Source organism: Bombus flavifrons, chromosome 6 (genome assembly GCF_040668555.2).
Source record: "Bombus flavifrons isolate JBK064 chromosome 6, iyBomFlav1_principal, whole genome shotgun sequence".
Classification (NCBI taxonomy): domain Eukaryota; kingdom Metazoa; phylum Arthropoda; class Insecta; order Hymenoptera; family Apidae; genus Bombus; species Bombus flavifrons.
This window is the reverse complement of record NC_138447.1, coordinates 16,999,541-17,015,993: the sequence shown is the minus strand read 5'-3', so window position 1 is coordinate 17,015,993 and position 16,453 is coordinate 16,999,541. Positions and strand designations below refer to the sequence as shown.

General features: G+C 34.6%; 1 protein-coding gene across 7 annotated transcripts in view; it reads left to right on the top strand.

Annotated features, from left to right (window-relative positions):
• The window catches only part of Sytbeta (Synaptotagmin beta), a 97,633-nt gene that overhangs the window by 17,560 nt on the left and 63,620 nt on the right, over window positions 1-16,453 (top strand). For 5 of the 7 annotated variants that reach the window (XM_069114497.1, XM_069114493.1, XM_069114499.1 and 2 more), the window contains one exon: window positions 11,545-11,900. In XM_069114497.1, the coding sequence (XP_068970598.1) occupies window positions 11,634-11,900 (267 nt within the window). In that variant the 5' untranslated portion in view covers window positions 11,545-11,633. Of the gene's footprint in view, window positions 1-2,043; window positions 2,154-5,943; window positions 5,959-11,544; window positions 11,901-16,453 lie in introns of those variants that run through there. The other 2 variants (XM_069114495.1, XM_069114498.1) reach the window with 2 other exon arrangements.

The following is a 16,453-nucleotide window of genomic DNA, read 5'->3' as shown; positions in this document are numbered from 1 at the left end:
GAGGGATGGATTTCGGAATGGATGGTCTTACTTGTAAAAGAATCGTTCTCTTTTCGTCGTAGTAAGAAACTTTTCGACTTTACGGATTCATCACGGTGCAGGATTAAAGCGGGATTAAAAAAATATTCAGCGTAGAAAGTTTGTATAACGTAAGAAATTATGTTGACGACGAATGAAGAAAAATATTTAGCATATTTAAAACTGATAATTTAACGTAGACGTAATAATCTAACGTAGACGAAATGATTAATTTCGTTTATATTTCATTTGAGAAAATATATGGAGGAAATAATGTAATGCTAGTCGTTGCTTGGAAGATCGTTTCGTCTTTTGTCATTGAACGATTTCTTAAGTTTGAAGAAAAATATGAAATAATCTTTATTAATATGTAACACACGATTTATTGTTTCATATCTATGCTAAAATTTTGTTATTTATCGAAAGAGGGACGAAAGTGGATATGAAAATTGGATTTAAAATTAATTTTAAATTTAATTATTACATAATAATTAATCTCACTTTGCATCAGAAACCTCTGCACACACATGTCGGCAGAATTTCTTCGTTTCGAGATTGAGTTACGAGATAAAGTGTGGCTGGGATATCCGGAAAGAAATTAGATTTACTTCATCGTGTACACACGAGTTTCATATCTTTAGAAATCCGTAACTTTTGATAAATCGAGAACTTTTTACCCTCGTACCCATAGCTCTGATTTTTCTCATCATTCGCTTTCAAGACACGCTATCGAAACGATCAGACCCGCTATCGATCGCCGAATTACCGATGGAAATGATATTGTTCTTTCTAGAATTCTTCAGAACCCAGCCACCCCTACATTCTAACGAATTTTGCCATTGAAACGAACAAATCGTGCCTCTGTTTCTCATCTCAAATAGTGTGTTCTTTGAAACAAGAAAAGAAAGAGGAAGAAAAAGGTTAAAGGAAGTTTTATGATAAAACTGCAAGGAATATCGTATATAAGAATATCAAGAAATATTTTCCATTTTTTAACAGAATATAAAGTAGAGACAAATGATATTGATACATCCTTTTTTAAATGCCTTTGCATACTGTAATGGTCTTTTTTTAATGCATACTGATTTTTCGATGCATCAACTACTAACTATTTAATTACTGTGTTGTAACTTTGAACAGGAAATGCGGCAAATTTCAGTTTGATTTTTTCTTCCATTTAATTAGCAAAAACCTTAAAATTCACTAACTTAGAGATTTGGCATTTTGGAACGAAGAAATTTGAATTTAAAACTCAAAATTCGTTCGGGGAATTTTAAAAGTCTCAAGTAGGAAGAATACGATTTTGCCTTATTTGTTTAAAAAGCAAGTACCTTATATGACATGCGTTAGAATGATTCAGACGTATCTTTAACTTTTGAAGATATAATATACGGAAGACGCTATGGAGGAGCTATGTGTTTTCGAGTTATAAATAATTTTACTTTCAAGTGGTGGAAAGGAAAGGTAAAGGCAAAGGAAATAACGAGATCAATGAAATCTCTATTTAAATCTCTCGAGAAACTTCTTGTCGATACTTCTTGTCAAAGTAGGCGAAAGCTGGTCACTAGAATACAAAAGAAATTGAAATAAAATAACAAAATGAAGTCGAATAAACACCTAACAAAATACAAACGAATAACAAACTCTATTTTTATATCTATAATAATTCCTGTGTAACATTTCAGTTGTATAGAAAATTGATTATAGTTGAACGTTGGTCGTCTTCCGATGAGATATCCCGTCTTTGAGTTTCATCAGTTCGTGAGTTTCTTTAAATAACGCTAATGCTCGGACAACTGTCGAGAAATCCTCTAATCTTGGTATCTTCTAACAGAGAATCCCGTGCTCGAGAGTACCTTTCTCATCCTCCATCTTGATTTTCAGTCACGTTGCGAATACGTAATGAGTCGATCCCTCTTAATAAGTAGTTTCCCGGTGCAAAATTGAGCGGTGTATAGCGACTTCGATATCGAAATTAAATTCTCCGGCGGAATATTAATATTTTGAATATTTTTGTAACTGTAGTTATTCAGTCACCACGGCGTTCCGTGATCCAACTCCAGTGGCGAGCGAGAGGCGGCAGTCCCTGTTCATGCTAGATTTCGACATCTCCAATTGATGAAAGTGCAATATTGGTTTGTAAATTGGTTCCTTAGCTCTCTGTGTTCTTTGTTAGGAAGTGTAAAGTAGTTAGACTTTAAAACGTAGATAAAATATTTAATCCCATATCACTGCGAAACTATGGTTCTGACAACGTCTCCAACGTTAGTTCGGATTCGACGATCATGGCAAAAGTATTATAGTTTAGAAACCATAAGAAAATGGTTTTCGGAAGTGAAATTAGCTCAAATGAAGATTAACTTGATTTTGAACTATTGAAAAATGAGGTCAATTATATTCAAGAATGCATCTTGGTGAATGCTTTATAAATTATCATACAGAAAGAAATACCGAAATTAATATTATAAAATCTATATTTTCAAAGATTAAAAAAAATTATATTCCAATAATTTATCTATATTTACAATTATTTTTTTTGTTTTTTTTTTTTTTTTGTAAGTTAATTTGAATATAAAATCATTTTACGCTGGCTGTAAGACACGCGTCACGTATAAGCTAAATCACCCGGAGTAGCTGCTACGTACGCCCGACCGAAAAAGTCCTCGAGTGCAAAGAGTTAAGTTATCTATCCCGTCGATCATTTCATAAGAATATAGAGTATGATAAAAACATCAAGTACGTGTACGTTATATTGAGAAGTCATATAAATTATATTAGGTTAAGTAAAAAGTTCTGAGCGTTTTTCGCTAGATGTCTTTAGTGAGCCATATCTCACGATGTGCACATCGCATCGAGTCATAGTATACACCGATTTCAAGGTGATATTACGCATCAAAAAGGTTCTTTGTCAGTTTTGTGTTCGGTGAAGCCAGTTGTGTGTTACAGCGTTCGAAAATGGAGATAAAAAAAGAGAAAATTCGATACATTCTTCAGTACCACTACGACCAAGGTGAAAAGGCGGAGCAGGCGGCCAAAAAAATTTGTGCTGTTTATGGACCCAGTACAGTATCGAATGCAACAGCAAAGCGGTGGTTCCAACGATTCCGTTCTGGTAATATGGACGTCGAAGATGAGGCACGCTCTGGTAGGCCAATCGTCGAAAATGTGGATAAAATCATGGAAATTATGAAATTGCCTTCAAAATGGACAAAAGTAATCGAACAAAACGGCGCATATTTAATCTAAATCGAATAATCTTGACTATGTTAATTTCATCGTCGAAATAAAGCGAAAAAGCGCTCAGAACTTTTTACTTCACCTAATATAAGCGTTACTGTATCGGTACATAAAAACATCCATTCTAATTCTTGTCGTTTTTAAATCGTCTCTTTTTTCTGAAAAATAGTAATATATTTTGTATGTAGTATATTTTTAATTTTATTCCGGTCTTATAGTTGTTCTGGTAATACAATATTTTATATATATGTAGTAAATTAATCGTAATTTTAATAATGCAACGAAAGGGTTCATTTTAGAATTCATTTAGGGTTCTTCGAAGATTGTCATTAGAATCGCAGATACCACTGAATTAAAATTACGTATGGTTGTAGAAGATCCGTGTCACGATCCGTTATATTATACTACTCTGAACATGCTCCTGTCAGAGTAGATGTTATAAACCCATGATCCGGGCAGTGTTTCGTACGTTAGGTACGTGTTTTGATTCAGAGATGTTCCTTGCTCAAATTTTCTTTTATGCACAATTCGTCGCACATGCAATTCTATAACGACACTTCCACAAGTTAAATACATGTACAATATAGACATTTACGTTCCCTATAACCGCGTCTTTACATTTCTCGGAATAATAAATTTCTCATCAATTCACTTCATCTCTTAACGTTATTACTTCTTGAAATAATTTCTTCCGTTCAAATTGTTTAATTACTTTAGATCTAATATAATCTCGGTGATTGCATATTCTGCCCTCCCAATCAATTCCACATCGGTACTATTTTTCCACTTAATTTGGGAATTGAATGAAACACTTTAAAAATATTGATAACATTAGTTATATATCAAATTTCCATCGTGCGGACAAAATTTGAGTTAATTTGCGCACACCATATAGCAGCGCCAATGTTAATTATCATCCACTAAGTTTCTTCCTTGGTGTAATTTTTTAATTTCTCGAGATGTTTAATCGGGGGAATAGAACCGGGGGAAGACAGAGGGGATCCAGCCTTCGGAATGGATTATCCGAGATCGAAGGACCGGGCGTGAACGGCCACAGTAATTAACGAAGGATCAATACATCTTACTTTACGCGCTTGCAGACACCACCTCGACGAGGCAAGGACGAAAATCTCGAGGGAGTAATCATTTCTTTCGCGGACGATTAAATATCTGAATGGAGTAGAACGTCAGGTGGAATCGAGATTAGGCAAAATAATCAAAGACGGCTGTCCCTCTGTTCCCAGCTTCCATTAATTTTACTCTGTTGGCTCGTTTACTCTCGCTCAGAAACTCACTTGCGTCACGCGAAAATCATACCTTTTCCCTAGCACTTGGCTTGTTAAAATACTTCTAATCGGTAATTATAGAGAAATCCTAAAATAGCAAATGGTAAGTTCCCCTAATTAATCCCATAATACCGATTACTGTGGCATAGTTAACACGAAGCCAAATTTTAGGATAGTAATTTTCATAATTAAGAAAAAAAATGAGAAATTCTTTACCCCTTGATATAAATGAAGTGATGTTTAAAATATTGTATTATTTTAATTTTTAAATAATAGAAATACCCATTTCCTTAGGGTCATTGACTCTATTATAGAATTAGATATAATTAGTCTATCTGTATCTATTTCAGCTATGTGAAAACATAATATTACACGAACAGCCGTGAACAGAACTGAATATCACGATTATTGTCCACCGCGAAGTAAACATCCACTCTAAATTGTGACTGCGGTTTGTGGCAACGATACAATGAATTTCGATTTACGACAACACGGCAATTGATTCGTGTTGGTAGTACAATAGTTAATTCAATATCATTAACGCAGAAAGTAATGGAATCTTCATTTGCATAATTTATTTTTCTCCAGTTATTATATACGTCGAATCTTTACAAACAATCGTTAAACCATTGTAATTAAAAATAGCTTTGAAACAGCAATCGCGCGATAATTTAATTGGACAAATCGAAAAAATCGGCAGAAGTCTTAACTCGCATCGACAGTCTTTTCCTGTGCATATTTCCACGATCCAAAACACCGTTTGGGAAGCCTTTCATCGAAACAATTTCGTGATTGTTTCCATAACTTTGTAACGATGTGAATTTCAACTTGCCGCGTATTTTCCGCGAGCACATTTTATTCTAACTGGTGCGTGTTACGTTTCCTACACTTGTAATTTTCAATTTATTCGTATCAGACGCGATCGATTTATTGACTTCATCCATTTCATGTAGGAAGAACACGTTTATTTATATATGTTAGGAAATCTGAAACTTTGAATTAGCCACTCTCGTCCGCGAAACGCAAGTTTGGTTATCCCTCGCTATAAAAGCAGCTTTATGATCGAACTGCGTAAATACCAAGCTAAATTGGTTTTGATTACCCTCGCGATAAAATTGACATTGACGTCGAAGCCTCGGAGAAGACGTTAGAAACGTCGGTGATAGAAACATTTCAAACATTTTGTCTTTTTCTCGTGTAACTTGTAAGCCGTTAATTCGTAGTTGGTGCAACTTTTCTTTCTAGATTTGTGTATCGTGTCTGTTGTTACTTTCACGTTGTCCTGTATGAATTCGATTGCGGTGCAATCGACCGTGCAAATCGTTATTTCCGTGACGGTTCAATTTCCAACAAGGATGAACGTTTGTTTTTCCCTGATGGAGCGAAATCACACGTTATTGTGCACTACCGAACACGTGTAGGTGATTTTATTCACGGAATTACATTTTAGAGAATAATTGTGATATTTAATTCTTTTGTTTGCGCTCGTATGGAGTTACACAATAATAAATAAAATAAACAAAAAATAGAAATAGATTAATTGCTCGTATTAATGAATTAAACCAAACAAAAATGAACTTTACTCAACGCTCTAATTACCAACAAATAATTTTCATACAAAGCTTATTGCTATATCATTAAAATTTTACATATGTGCTACACGCAGATTACTATAAAAATTTTTTACCAAACTCGCTGGATTTTTAAGTAGTATGTAAATCAATATCAAATGTATATCGTCAAAAATTTCTAGGTTCAAGATTTTCTAATATTCTATCAATGATTCAGTTTAAGGATAATAATCGTGCGTTTATTTTGTAAAATATTTTTTCGTGGTTTATTCACATGCGATTTCTTCAAAGAGAATCTAATAAATATATAGATGTTTTTAAATGAAAGGCTTGCAATATGCAGACACGTGGAATTATTTTCTTTGTACAACAGAGTTACACACACGTTCGTATATATTATTCATAAAGGAAGAAATCTAATGAATATGGGTGTTGGAATACAACGATATTAATCGCGTACAGATGAGGTGATCGACCGATCGGATTATTCCCTTCGTTGCCCAGCGCTATCCCCACTAGCGTGCGTTCGTTAGATGTACCGCGGCAGCTAGCGCGTGCATGCTCTTCCGAGAATTCGGCGGAAGAAGTATAAGGATATGGACGGAACATTCGGCACGTCGGTGTCGCGCTTTGATGGCATAGCGCTTTGCATCGCGAAGCTTCTGGAAGGTTCCGTGACACGTGCCGCCACAAAGACATCCACATAGGTCACACTCATTACTGTATAGAGAGTGGGGATTCAAAATCTTTCCAAGGGCCATGGATCACTTAGTCAGTCTGAGAATAACTAGCCAACTGTCAACATTCATAACGTTTACTTGTATTTTACTATAACTTTGTTTAATAAAAATCATATAATATTGTTTCAATACACACATTGTGTCTTCCACAGTTTATTAATCTTAATTTCAAGATTAAATTCTAACAATGGGTGATGCATTTGGGAAATAAAATTCTTTTCCCACAGAAAAATGAAATGTTCGCCTAATTGTGAATAGCCAAAGACAAAAGAAGTTAAGAATATCGCCATATTATCCCTGAACAATGACCTTCTCACTTTTCATCTCCACTCGGTGCATTTACTTTCACCGTTGCTTATTGCATTTTTAATTATCACGGGCCACCTCGTGTTGTTTGAATATTACGTTGACGTCGAACAAAGAAACGACTGATGGAACATTTTTATTTCGCGCTTCAAAGTGCACATATTCAGTTTCAAATGAAATTTAACATTTCAGATATATTCTATGTGGGCAATTAATTATGCCACTCAATCATTTAAAATCTAATCCAATAAGTGCTTATATGATTATTTAAATACATTTTTTAATTATTATAAAATACAAATTATACAAACCATTATAAAATTAATATAAAATGCAGTTGATCGATTTTTTAACAGACAACCCTATTAAGGATTATTTCAATAAAGAGCTCATTCCGACAATTAAAGAGGAATGAAAGACGGAAAGAAATTAACGCGAAGCAAAACAGTTGGGTATCTTATAAATCTTACAAGAAAAAGATTATGTTTCTTCGATGATTATCTTGAACGTTTGCGTCTCCTGATTCTTTCTTCATCTCCATCCTTTTTCCACGTTGTAATTCTTGTTTGTAATATGTATCGTAATAAATGTTCTTGCAGATATTTTGCCATCAAATTCGACAAGAACCTCGACCATTCTTTTTCATTAAGTCGAGTTAAATCTCGTTGATGCTCAATTTCGAGCAATCCCTTTCGATCACGTTTCTCCAATTTCTCGCCTGAAGAACGTCTTGCGCAATCGCGTGTACACATTTCTTTATTTCTTGCAATTCTAACAAGATTATAATCCGATAGACATCGTCTGCATGGTACGCGTGTCTAAATTCAAACGAATCTCATGAATTTGTTAAAACTGTCTTAAAACTGTCAGGAATTCGATTAATCGCCGCTCTTGCGCAGTGAATATTAATCACGTTTATGAGAACGCAGAGGAGGAGGTAGATTAAAATTCACATACTCTATGAAAAGAAGAGGAGAACGCAGATAAGATAGATTAAAATTCACATATTCTAGCAAAATTGATCGTTCTTAGTGTAATTCTATCTTTGAAAAGATTAAACCATATTGGCTATGTCGGTACTATACGGTGAAACTGCATTTATATGATCGAAGGCCATATACATATGGCAGGAATCTATATTCAAACTGATTATTCTCACTATCTATATTTTCTCCTTCAAATAATAGGATTTATAATTATGTTCAGACAAACATTTTCATCAGCAAGAATTAGTCTAATTCCGATGAATGATTTTCTACTGTCCACTTTTACTGTATTTTTACTATATTTTTAAAAGACAGTAGCTTTTTGCTATCTATATTTTCTGGGAACATTTTGACATGGAAAGATTAAAGTTATTCGATAGCATCCAAACTCAATTTCCACTTATTTCCATAACACAGTGATAGAGTCACATATCCATAGATATAGCTTAATTTGGCGTATCATAAATGACATTGAACTTCTCTTGCAGCCCCTATGCAATAATTTCCTTTGCTTGGCCTTAAAAATAGAGAGTTGAGCACATTCGAAAATATGCATATTAACAACTGAAAATAGGTCAGCCCGTATTTGTGTAGCCCCACGTATTATCGATTTCACCAGCTTCTCATTTGTTAACAATTTGCCACATATCCGTGTATTGTACGTACATATGTATCACAAATACTGAAGTTATCTTTTACCGCGTAAAATATTTCACTTTTGGAGAAGAATATTTTGGAAAATCGAAACGTGTTTTGATCAATCAATCAACAGCTTTACGTGACAAGTGAAAAGGTAGGATGATTGCGTACGATTCATTGATCATGTTAGCATTTTAATATGCTTCGCGATAGCGAAGAAGCGACTATGTAATCACCGTCTGGATGTGAAAACGCGGCCAATTAAAGAATTAATCGATGAGAGGACTCTATGGATCGTACGATCGACGCTATTGCATATGCATGTTAGTCGATCGGTTCGTGCACGTCAACAGCCCGTACAATTGACTTAATGAATTCTTATTCACTTTTAAATAACGCTCAGTTGTTTGTTTCTATTCGTTTCTATTCGTTTCTATTCGTTTCTATTCGTTCAAAGCTAGATAAGACATTTTACATGTCCTGCTCGAGTGTCTTCTATGTTCTTCGATCAGCTTTTCAATTTTTCCTCTATTCCAGTCTATTTTATTCTTTCCTTCTATATCTTCCTAGATTCCACGATCTTCTTATTCACGAGATGCACCATTTTCCTTTTTATTATCATACGTTGATTCAGGCCAGGCGTCACAGTAAGATAAGCCATCGCCATAGAAACTGAATAGATTAATCCACGGTATACGCACCGTGACGCAGGAGCAAGATGTCAACTTGAAAGTTCGACGAGCTTGCCAAAAGCCCTGCGTTGTCGGATTGTGCATGTGCGTGCTGGACGAAGCTGTTGGTTCTACTCGACTGGGAAATTGCACGATGAGCGTCACGATTCAATGACGAAAATGGATGGTACGAGATAGAAGCTCAGATCCCTGAAGTTCGAGCGATAACGAGGACACACTAATTTCCACGCTAGTCCCATAACTTTTAACCATTTATACGATAATTAAATTCATACAATGATCGTGAAATGAACAGTTAGTCAAAGATATATATATATGTATGTATATGCAAATGTATATGTCGTATACATATATATACATACACATATCATTATAGACGTCTGTATAAAATTCAACAAAATTTTTCTCTCGCGAAGAATTTTCCACGTCCGTCATTCGGTTTCAGTTTTCATAGGTTTTCATAGGTTTTCATAGGTGAGAAAAGAAAGACACCTAAAGGTGTCTCCTTCATTCTTTATCGAACCGTCGACTCAAGTATCGAGCATCGAAAGAATATATGTATACGTATACATACACTAACAATATTAAGTCTAAAGAAATTCTTATTAACATTATTGCGCGTTTACAGTTGTTTTAGAGGATTTAACTAAGCCATAATTGAAATATCAAAACTCCAGAAAAATGAATGATATAAATATCAATTTAAAAATTGAATTACTTTCACTAATATAACGCATCAATTAACGCATAAAGGGCTGTTCTCATAAACCAATCAGCAGCATATTGAGACAAACAATGACACTATATCACGAAATCTATTAAACATCTCGAAACTCTTCTTCTGTCGCAATTTATTCACGCAATTTGTATGTATCACTCTCCCCGATTATGATCTTATTAATAACACCGTAAAACAACGACATAACTGTGTTCTTCTTTCCCTTCTCGTTGCCTCCTCGACGCGCGAATTCGGTTTGCGTGGCAAATAAAAGCAAACAAAGAAAGGACGGTTCATAAGATTCCTGTCCAAATCGACAGGGTCGGGAATTCACAGATTCGTTGTCTGCGCATCGTTCGCCGTTTTCCTCCATTCGCGTTAAATGGTCGGCCGCGCATAGAAGACCCTCGTAAACGCGATCGTAACGCAACGATTACGGCGAAATGTATAATATGTTGGCAAGCGTATTAAACTTTTTTCATTGTTCTTACTTCTTTCTTTTTTTTCCCTCGCGTAGTTGATGTTGACCAATAAACTTTGACCTTTGGAGCCTCGGCACGCTTCGGTAATTCCCATTCTATGTTCATTCTTCCCCGAAGCAAGTTAGTAAAATGAACGCCGATCATTCGGACGATTCCAGGAGCAACATGGAATAAATATGCATGAGGTTGAAAAGTTCAAAAAGAAATATATACCTGAATACGTGTGGAGAGCAGTAAAATAGCTGGGAATATTTTACAGTGATTTAATTCATAGCGGCTTAATGATAATTTTAAGTGGGAAACCGTGTTCCACCCTCTTTATCCTTTTATTATCCGAAGCTTCGGATACTCTTGCTAAATACACAATGTGACGCGAAGAACGCGTGGTGCAAAATCAGTTAAAAATGTAGAGCATAATTTTTTAATTGATCCCTCGTTTCCGTGAAAATTGAACGTGAAGATTAATTCTTGGCAAAATACCTATGAATTCGTTCAGACTTTAAGTGAAAGAATTTTATTGTAGATTTCCAATTTGTATTTAGACATAAAATAACTTTCTATTCGCTAATGCTATGCTTACCTATAGCAGCGTATATTCCAAATTTCGTTACGATATATCATATCGTACTATTCAAACCGTATAAATGTGAAACTTAGTATCCATTCGAACGATCCCAAATCATTCTCGAATAAATAGACTTTCATCTTTAAGATTGCAAGAGATTGCAGGAACAACATTTCGGTAGCAATAATGCCAACGAATTTCCAGAAGGAAAAATAGGGAAAGTATAACGTGACAACGAGTATGATCCAATCAAACTAGTCTTGGAAGCTTCCTTTTTCGTTCTAATGGGACCAACCTTTTTCAGATCTCAGGCTGAAGAGAATCTAACTGGCGGCAACGGTTCAGAAAGGAGGAAAAATCGAGCGAAAAGTGCGATAAGAAAAGAGGGGGGATATGGTTTCCTCGGCGATCTTCGGGGCAGCCGCTGGAACTGGCTTGGCCCTGTTCGTCGCAATGACGATAGTGGTGTATCGATATTACGCGGTGAGACGAAAGGGAAAATATTGGAGCAGTCTGGATCGTTGGCCAGATCCACCGGGCACGAAGAAGTCGGAAACACGACAAGAAGGCTGTTCCGAGCATTGTCACGACGCCTCCGCGTCACACGTGCTCAATTGTTGGCGAAAACAGCAGAAGAATTACCATGCAGTGCAGACTACGGTATGTAAGATATGCTTCTCTATATGAATCGCTATACGTGCCTCGAATAAAAATTACGAAGTTGCCTTGTCAATATAGGAAAATAGACATTTTTTTCCAGCTCTTTTATTTCATAAATTTTATAAGTCGTATGTTTGATTTTATAAATATTTTCATCGCGGGATATTCGTTCGTAGATTAACGCGATAAATTAAAAAAAATGTTGCGCACGTTCTTCCGATTTGAATCATAGTTGTTACAATATTAAATTTTTGTAGTAATTCGCTCTTGTAAAATTTAGAATTTCGGACAGTTTTATAATTTCCTTTTTCTTAAGATTGATATTTTTTTTAGAATGTTCAGTGAAAAGTATCGAATTATTAATCGATATGAAAGAGTATAATTTGTTTCGAATATTTTATTTGTATTTTTCTAATATTAGTGACTAGTTAATTGAAGCAGCTAATTTCTATTATTATCCGTATTATTAGCGTCTATTCCGCTTGATTAAGATTTATTCTGATCACATGTCGAGAATATCATCGATACACGAGGTATTATAGGTTGGCTATACTCTATATGTAAGTTTGATGCGATCTAGCACGTTAAATACCACGCACAAGTTTCCCCTAACTTATATCTATGCCACAAAATTGCGTGGGATAGTTTTATAACTATGTAGATGCTATATCGCGTAATTTGAAATATTACTTCAAGTAATGCGAAATTTCATGCCCTTAAGACAAAACTTAGCTTAACAAAAGGATCGAAAAGTATCTCTCCCTTTTTTCTTTTTCTTTTTTGTTTTTAATAAGAAATAAGAAATTTTACTTCTTTATATTATTGTATGATAAATTTCCGATAATATTTGTCAATTATATTTTCATATAATTCTCGTAATTTTGTAAAAGAAACTTTTAAAATACCACGTAAACTTTCAAGTTGATAAATCTCGTGACCAACCAGACACAGAGCTTCATTAGTACAATTCTTCTTAATCTTATTTTCCACTACTTACGTTAAGTCTTAAGTAGCCTGACGCGAAGCTTCGTTAATACAATTCTACTCTAAGTAGATAAGCTTGTGATTAGTCGGACACGGCGTTTCGTACAATGGTACAATTCATTTTAATTTCAGTTTCTACTTACTACTTTAGGTAGACAAATTTTATGGCTAATTAGACAGAAATACTTTGTAAAATAGTTTTCGCTTCTCCGCCCAATCTGCAGTAATCGATAATCATAAGGTACCGTCGATAAACGTTATAAAAATCAATTAGTTCTAAATGATAGCATTAAATTGGTATTTTTCCATATCCAATTTTATATTCTTTTTAATTTCTTCTTTAAATTTAAAATATAAATCGCGCTGACATCGCGCTGACTTAATTAGATATAGAAAGATGACTGAAAGTTTCGTCAACTTATCGACACTGTCCTTAATTCACTTGCAGTTAGATCACTCGACGTGCAAAAAGGTTAACCATTAATTAATGGTCTCGGTATTATTTGACCAACGTCAACATACTTGGAGCCGTTCTGAACCGTTGCGTAATTACCCAACTTAATTATATTAGCTTAATAGCGTGAACCGTTACTTTCAGTGCAGTAATACACCCGTATATTCTTTGTCCGGAACACATACACATCATTACATGTGCATTATAGTTTGCCATATTCTCAAACGCTAACATATCGATCGACTAACATACTGGATGTATGAAAAATTAGCTTGTATCCATAACATTCTAATTAGGTTTTTCCGGTTTCTACAGAAAAATGGGAAAACGTTTTTTATTGAATTTGCAAATTCTTCCAATTCTTTGTACATTAAATTTTACAATTTTGTTATTTCTTACATTTATTTAAACATTTATATATACAGTCGAATAATTCACGGCTCGATGAGAAATTATTACCTATACGAATTTGATAATAATGATTCGTTGCATAGCGCGTACCATAACTGTTCGAAATCCTATTAGTAACTGCTATCAATTGGAACTACATGCTCTGCTAATTACTTAACAGTCGGCTACTAATTTAAGGAAAATTGATTGTTTGCACGATGCGAAGGTATAATTGTTTCAATGCCATGCCGTGCGCGTTCCATTTTAAGATCAAAGGTATCCAGGATAACTCTAACAATTGCTCTTTAAAAATCGCTGTGTTTGATTGATGCCGGATGGTTTCTCGTATTCGTACAATTTATTCGTGAAATAATTTTTTAATCGTTTATTGTTGTTAGTTATAAATTGATGAAAGTGTCTTCGCTTTTAATATATAAGCAAACATTTAATTTAATATCGTCGATATTATATAATATAAAATTATATGATATAAAGGTACCAAAATATAAAGGTATAAAGGTTTCTAAAAATAATGATGGAAAAGGAAAACGATCGTGTAATAAAATAAACGTGCGTATGTCAATTCATTTATAAAACTCGTTAAAAGAACGTTTTTCCGAGACAGCGCGTACGGAGGTCACTCGTCAAAAATAATTTTTAGACTCGTTAGTAACAGCCACGTGGCTGTTGTGCACGTGTCAGCTTGTTAGCATGTAGCTTCGTTCTTACAGAGAAATCCACGTATGTGTCAGCGGAAAATCTCGCTGGTAGAGCATATTTATTTTAATCAGTATGTACATACAGAAATTTAATTGAAAAGAGCATCGCGAATGCTTTAATTGTAGTACGTATTTAGGGTTTATTCGTACAGTATCGATAAATATGAAATTTCTAGTAAAATTATATCACCTTTGATTCTAGGCATTCCGATAATTTTTATTTTTCCAATGTTTATAGAATTCTTGATAAGCAATCAATGTTTAATTATTTTAATTTGATTTGTATCCTTTAATTCTATTTTAATTTTCGTTTCATTTTTTAAATTTAATTTTCATTTCATTTTATTTCATTCCTCGTTTTATTCTGTGGATAAAATACAGGCTTATAAAACTGTTTAGGAAAATACCGACAAAGCAGGGTCGGTAAAAATGTTAAGTAATCGATAAGTTCTTAGAGAGAACTAGTCGTTTCGATGTAGGTAAAACAGATTGTCAGTATTTTATGTTGTTTCTCTAGTGATAACGTTGATATCCTTCTTATCACTTATTGGTTATAAAATCTACCGCTGAGAGAGAGAGGACTGTCTTGAGGATTGAAGGCACAGACGAGATAAAAAGTATGGACTTACCATCTTATGGAACTTTATATTTACCATTGATTATCTAGCCTGTGTTTTGTATTCCATGTTCTAAAGTACCAACGATGAACAAGAAACACATATTCCTCGTCTTCGTTTCTCCCTTTATCGATGATCGATATTTATTTTTCGACTCTGGATAAATTTTATCACCAAGGGTATATTACGACAGAATTTCTTTACACAATTTAACTCAAAATACATAAATTCTCCATCTATCATTCTACTTGTTGTTAAATATTAAAAATACCATACATTTCTCATATATTTGAAATGGATAAATTTACCCGAAGATTGAAATTAAATTTTCTTCTGCTACCTTAAACTTTCCGCGGCTTAAAATTCTGCTAATAATTCTACATTCAAACTAACAAGTCATTATAATTCATAATAATAATAATAATAATAATAATAATAATAATAACACAAAATTCATATAATAATAGGAAATAAACAATTATACAGGAATTTCAATAATAACTAACACCTTTTGATTGCATCTTATCGTATAAGGATTATTTTCTCAGCGAATCTGAACGAAAAATGATACTCCTTGCCGTGAGACAAACGAAGTTTCTGTTCGAACGATCGATCAAACGACAGTTGTTCACGGCATTTAATGGCACACCAAGGAAATCCATGTTCTCGAGGCAGTGAGAAACAGAGCAACAATTTACTGCTCGCGTTGCGTCCATCAGTTTGACGCTGAAACTTCTCGCGAAAATCTATTAACTTACGCTATATTGCGCTCAATTCATGGAAATTTCGCACGATAAACCGATTAAGACTCGTCGCTCGTGCGCAGCTTACGTATGACCTTCCGCTTTTCGATTCGACAAAGTCCGCTTACAAGTACCGATCGTTGCGAATGTAACTCGCGAAAATGGACTCGGCAAGTATACAGAAAGATAAGCGCCGGGAAACATAGTATATCGCCATTGCTTTTATTTTTCCCTGGCTTTAAAATTCACCCGGTTCGCTGTATAATTTAACGAAATTCGTAATCTCCTTTATCGTGTCTACTACCTGTACGCGCGCAGATACAGAAACTGGCCGTTCCAACCGGGAATCCAGAATATGGAATGTGGATCGATACAGCGCTCCACAACGATAGATATCGTGCCTTCGAAACGCCGCGTACACAGTACGAATGGCGAAAAGGCGGCACACAGGGATTCGCCTGGCCTCGGATAGATTCCGAAATTTGTATTATTTCCTCGATAGCTCCACCCGTGATATTGCCTTTTGACAAAAAGCAAGGGGAAAATTTTTCAAAAATATAGAGTCTTGCAGAGCTTAGTCTAGCAAATAGCGGATTCTAGGTTTCTATGCTACGAAACTAACAGAAGTAATATTCACGTTTCATGG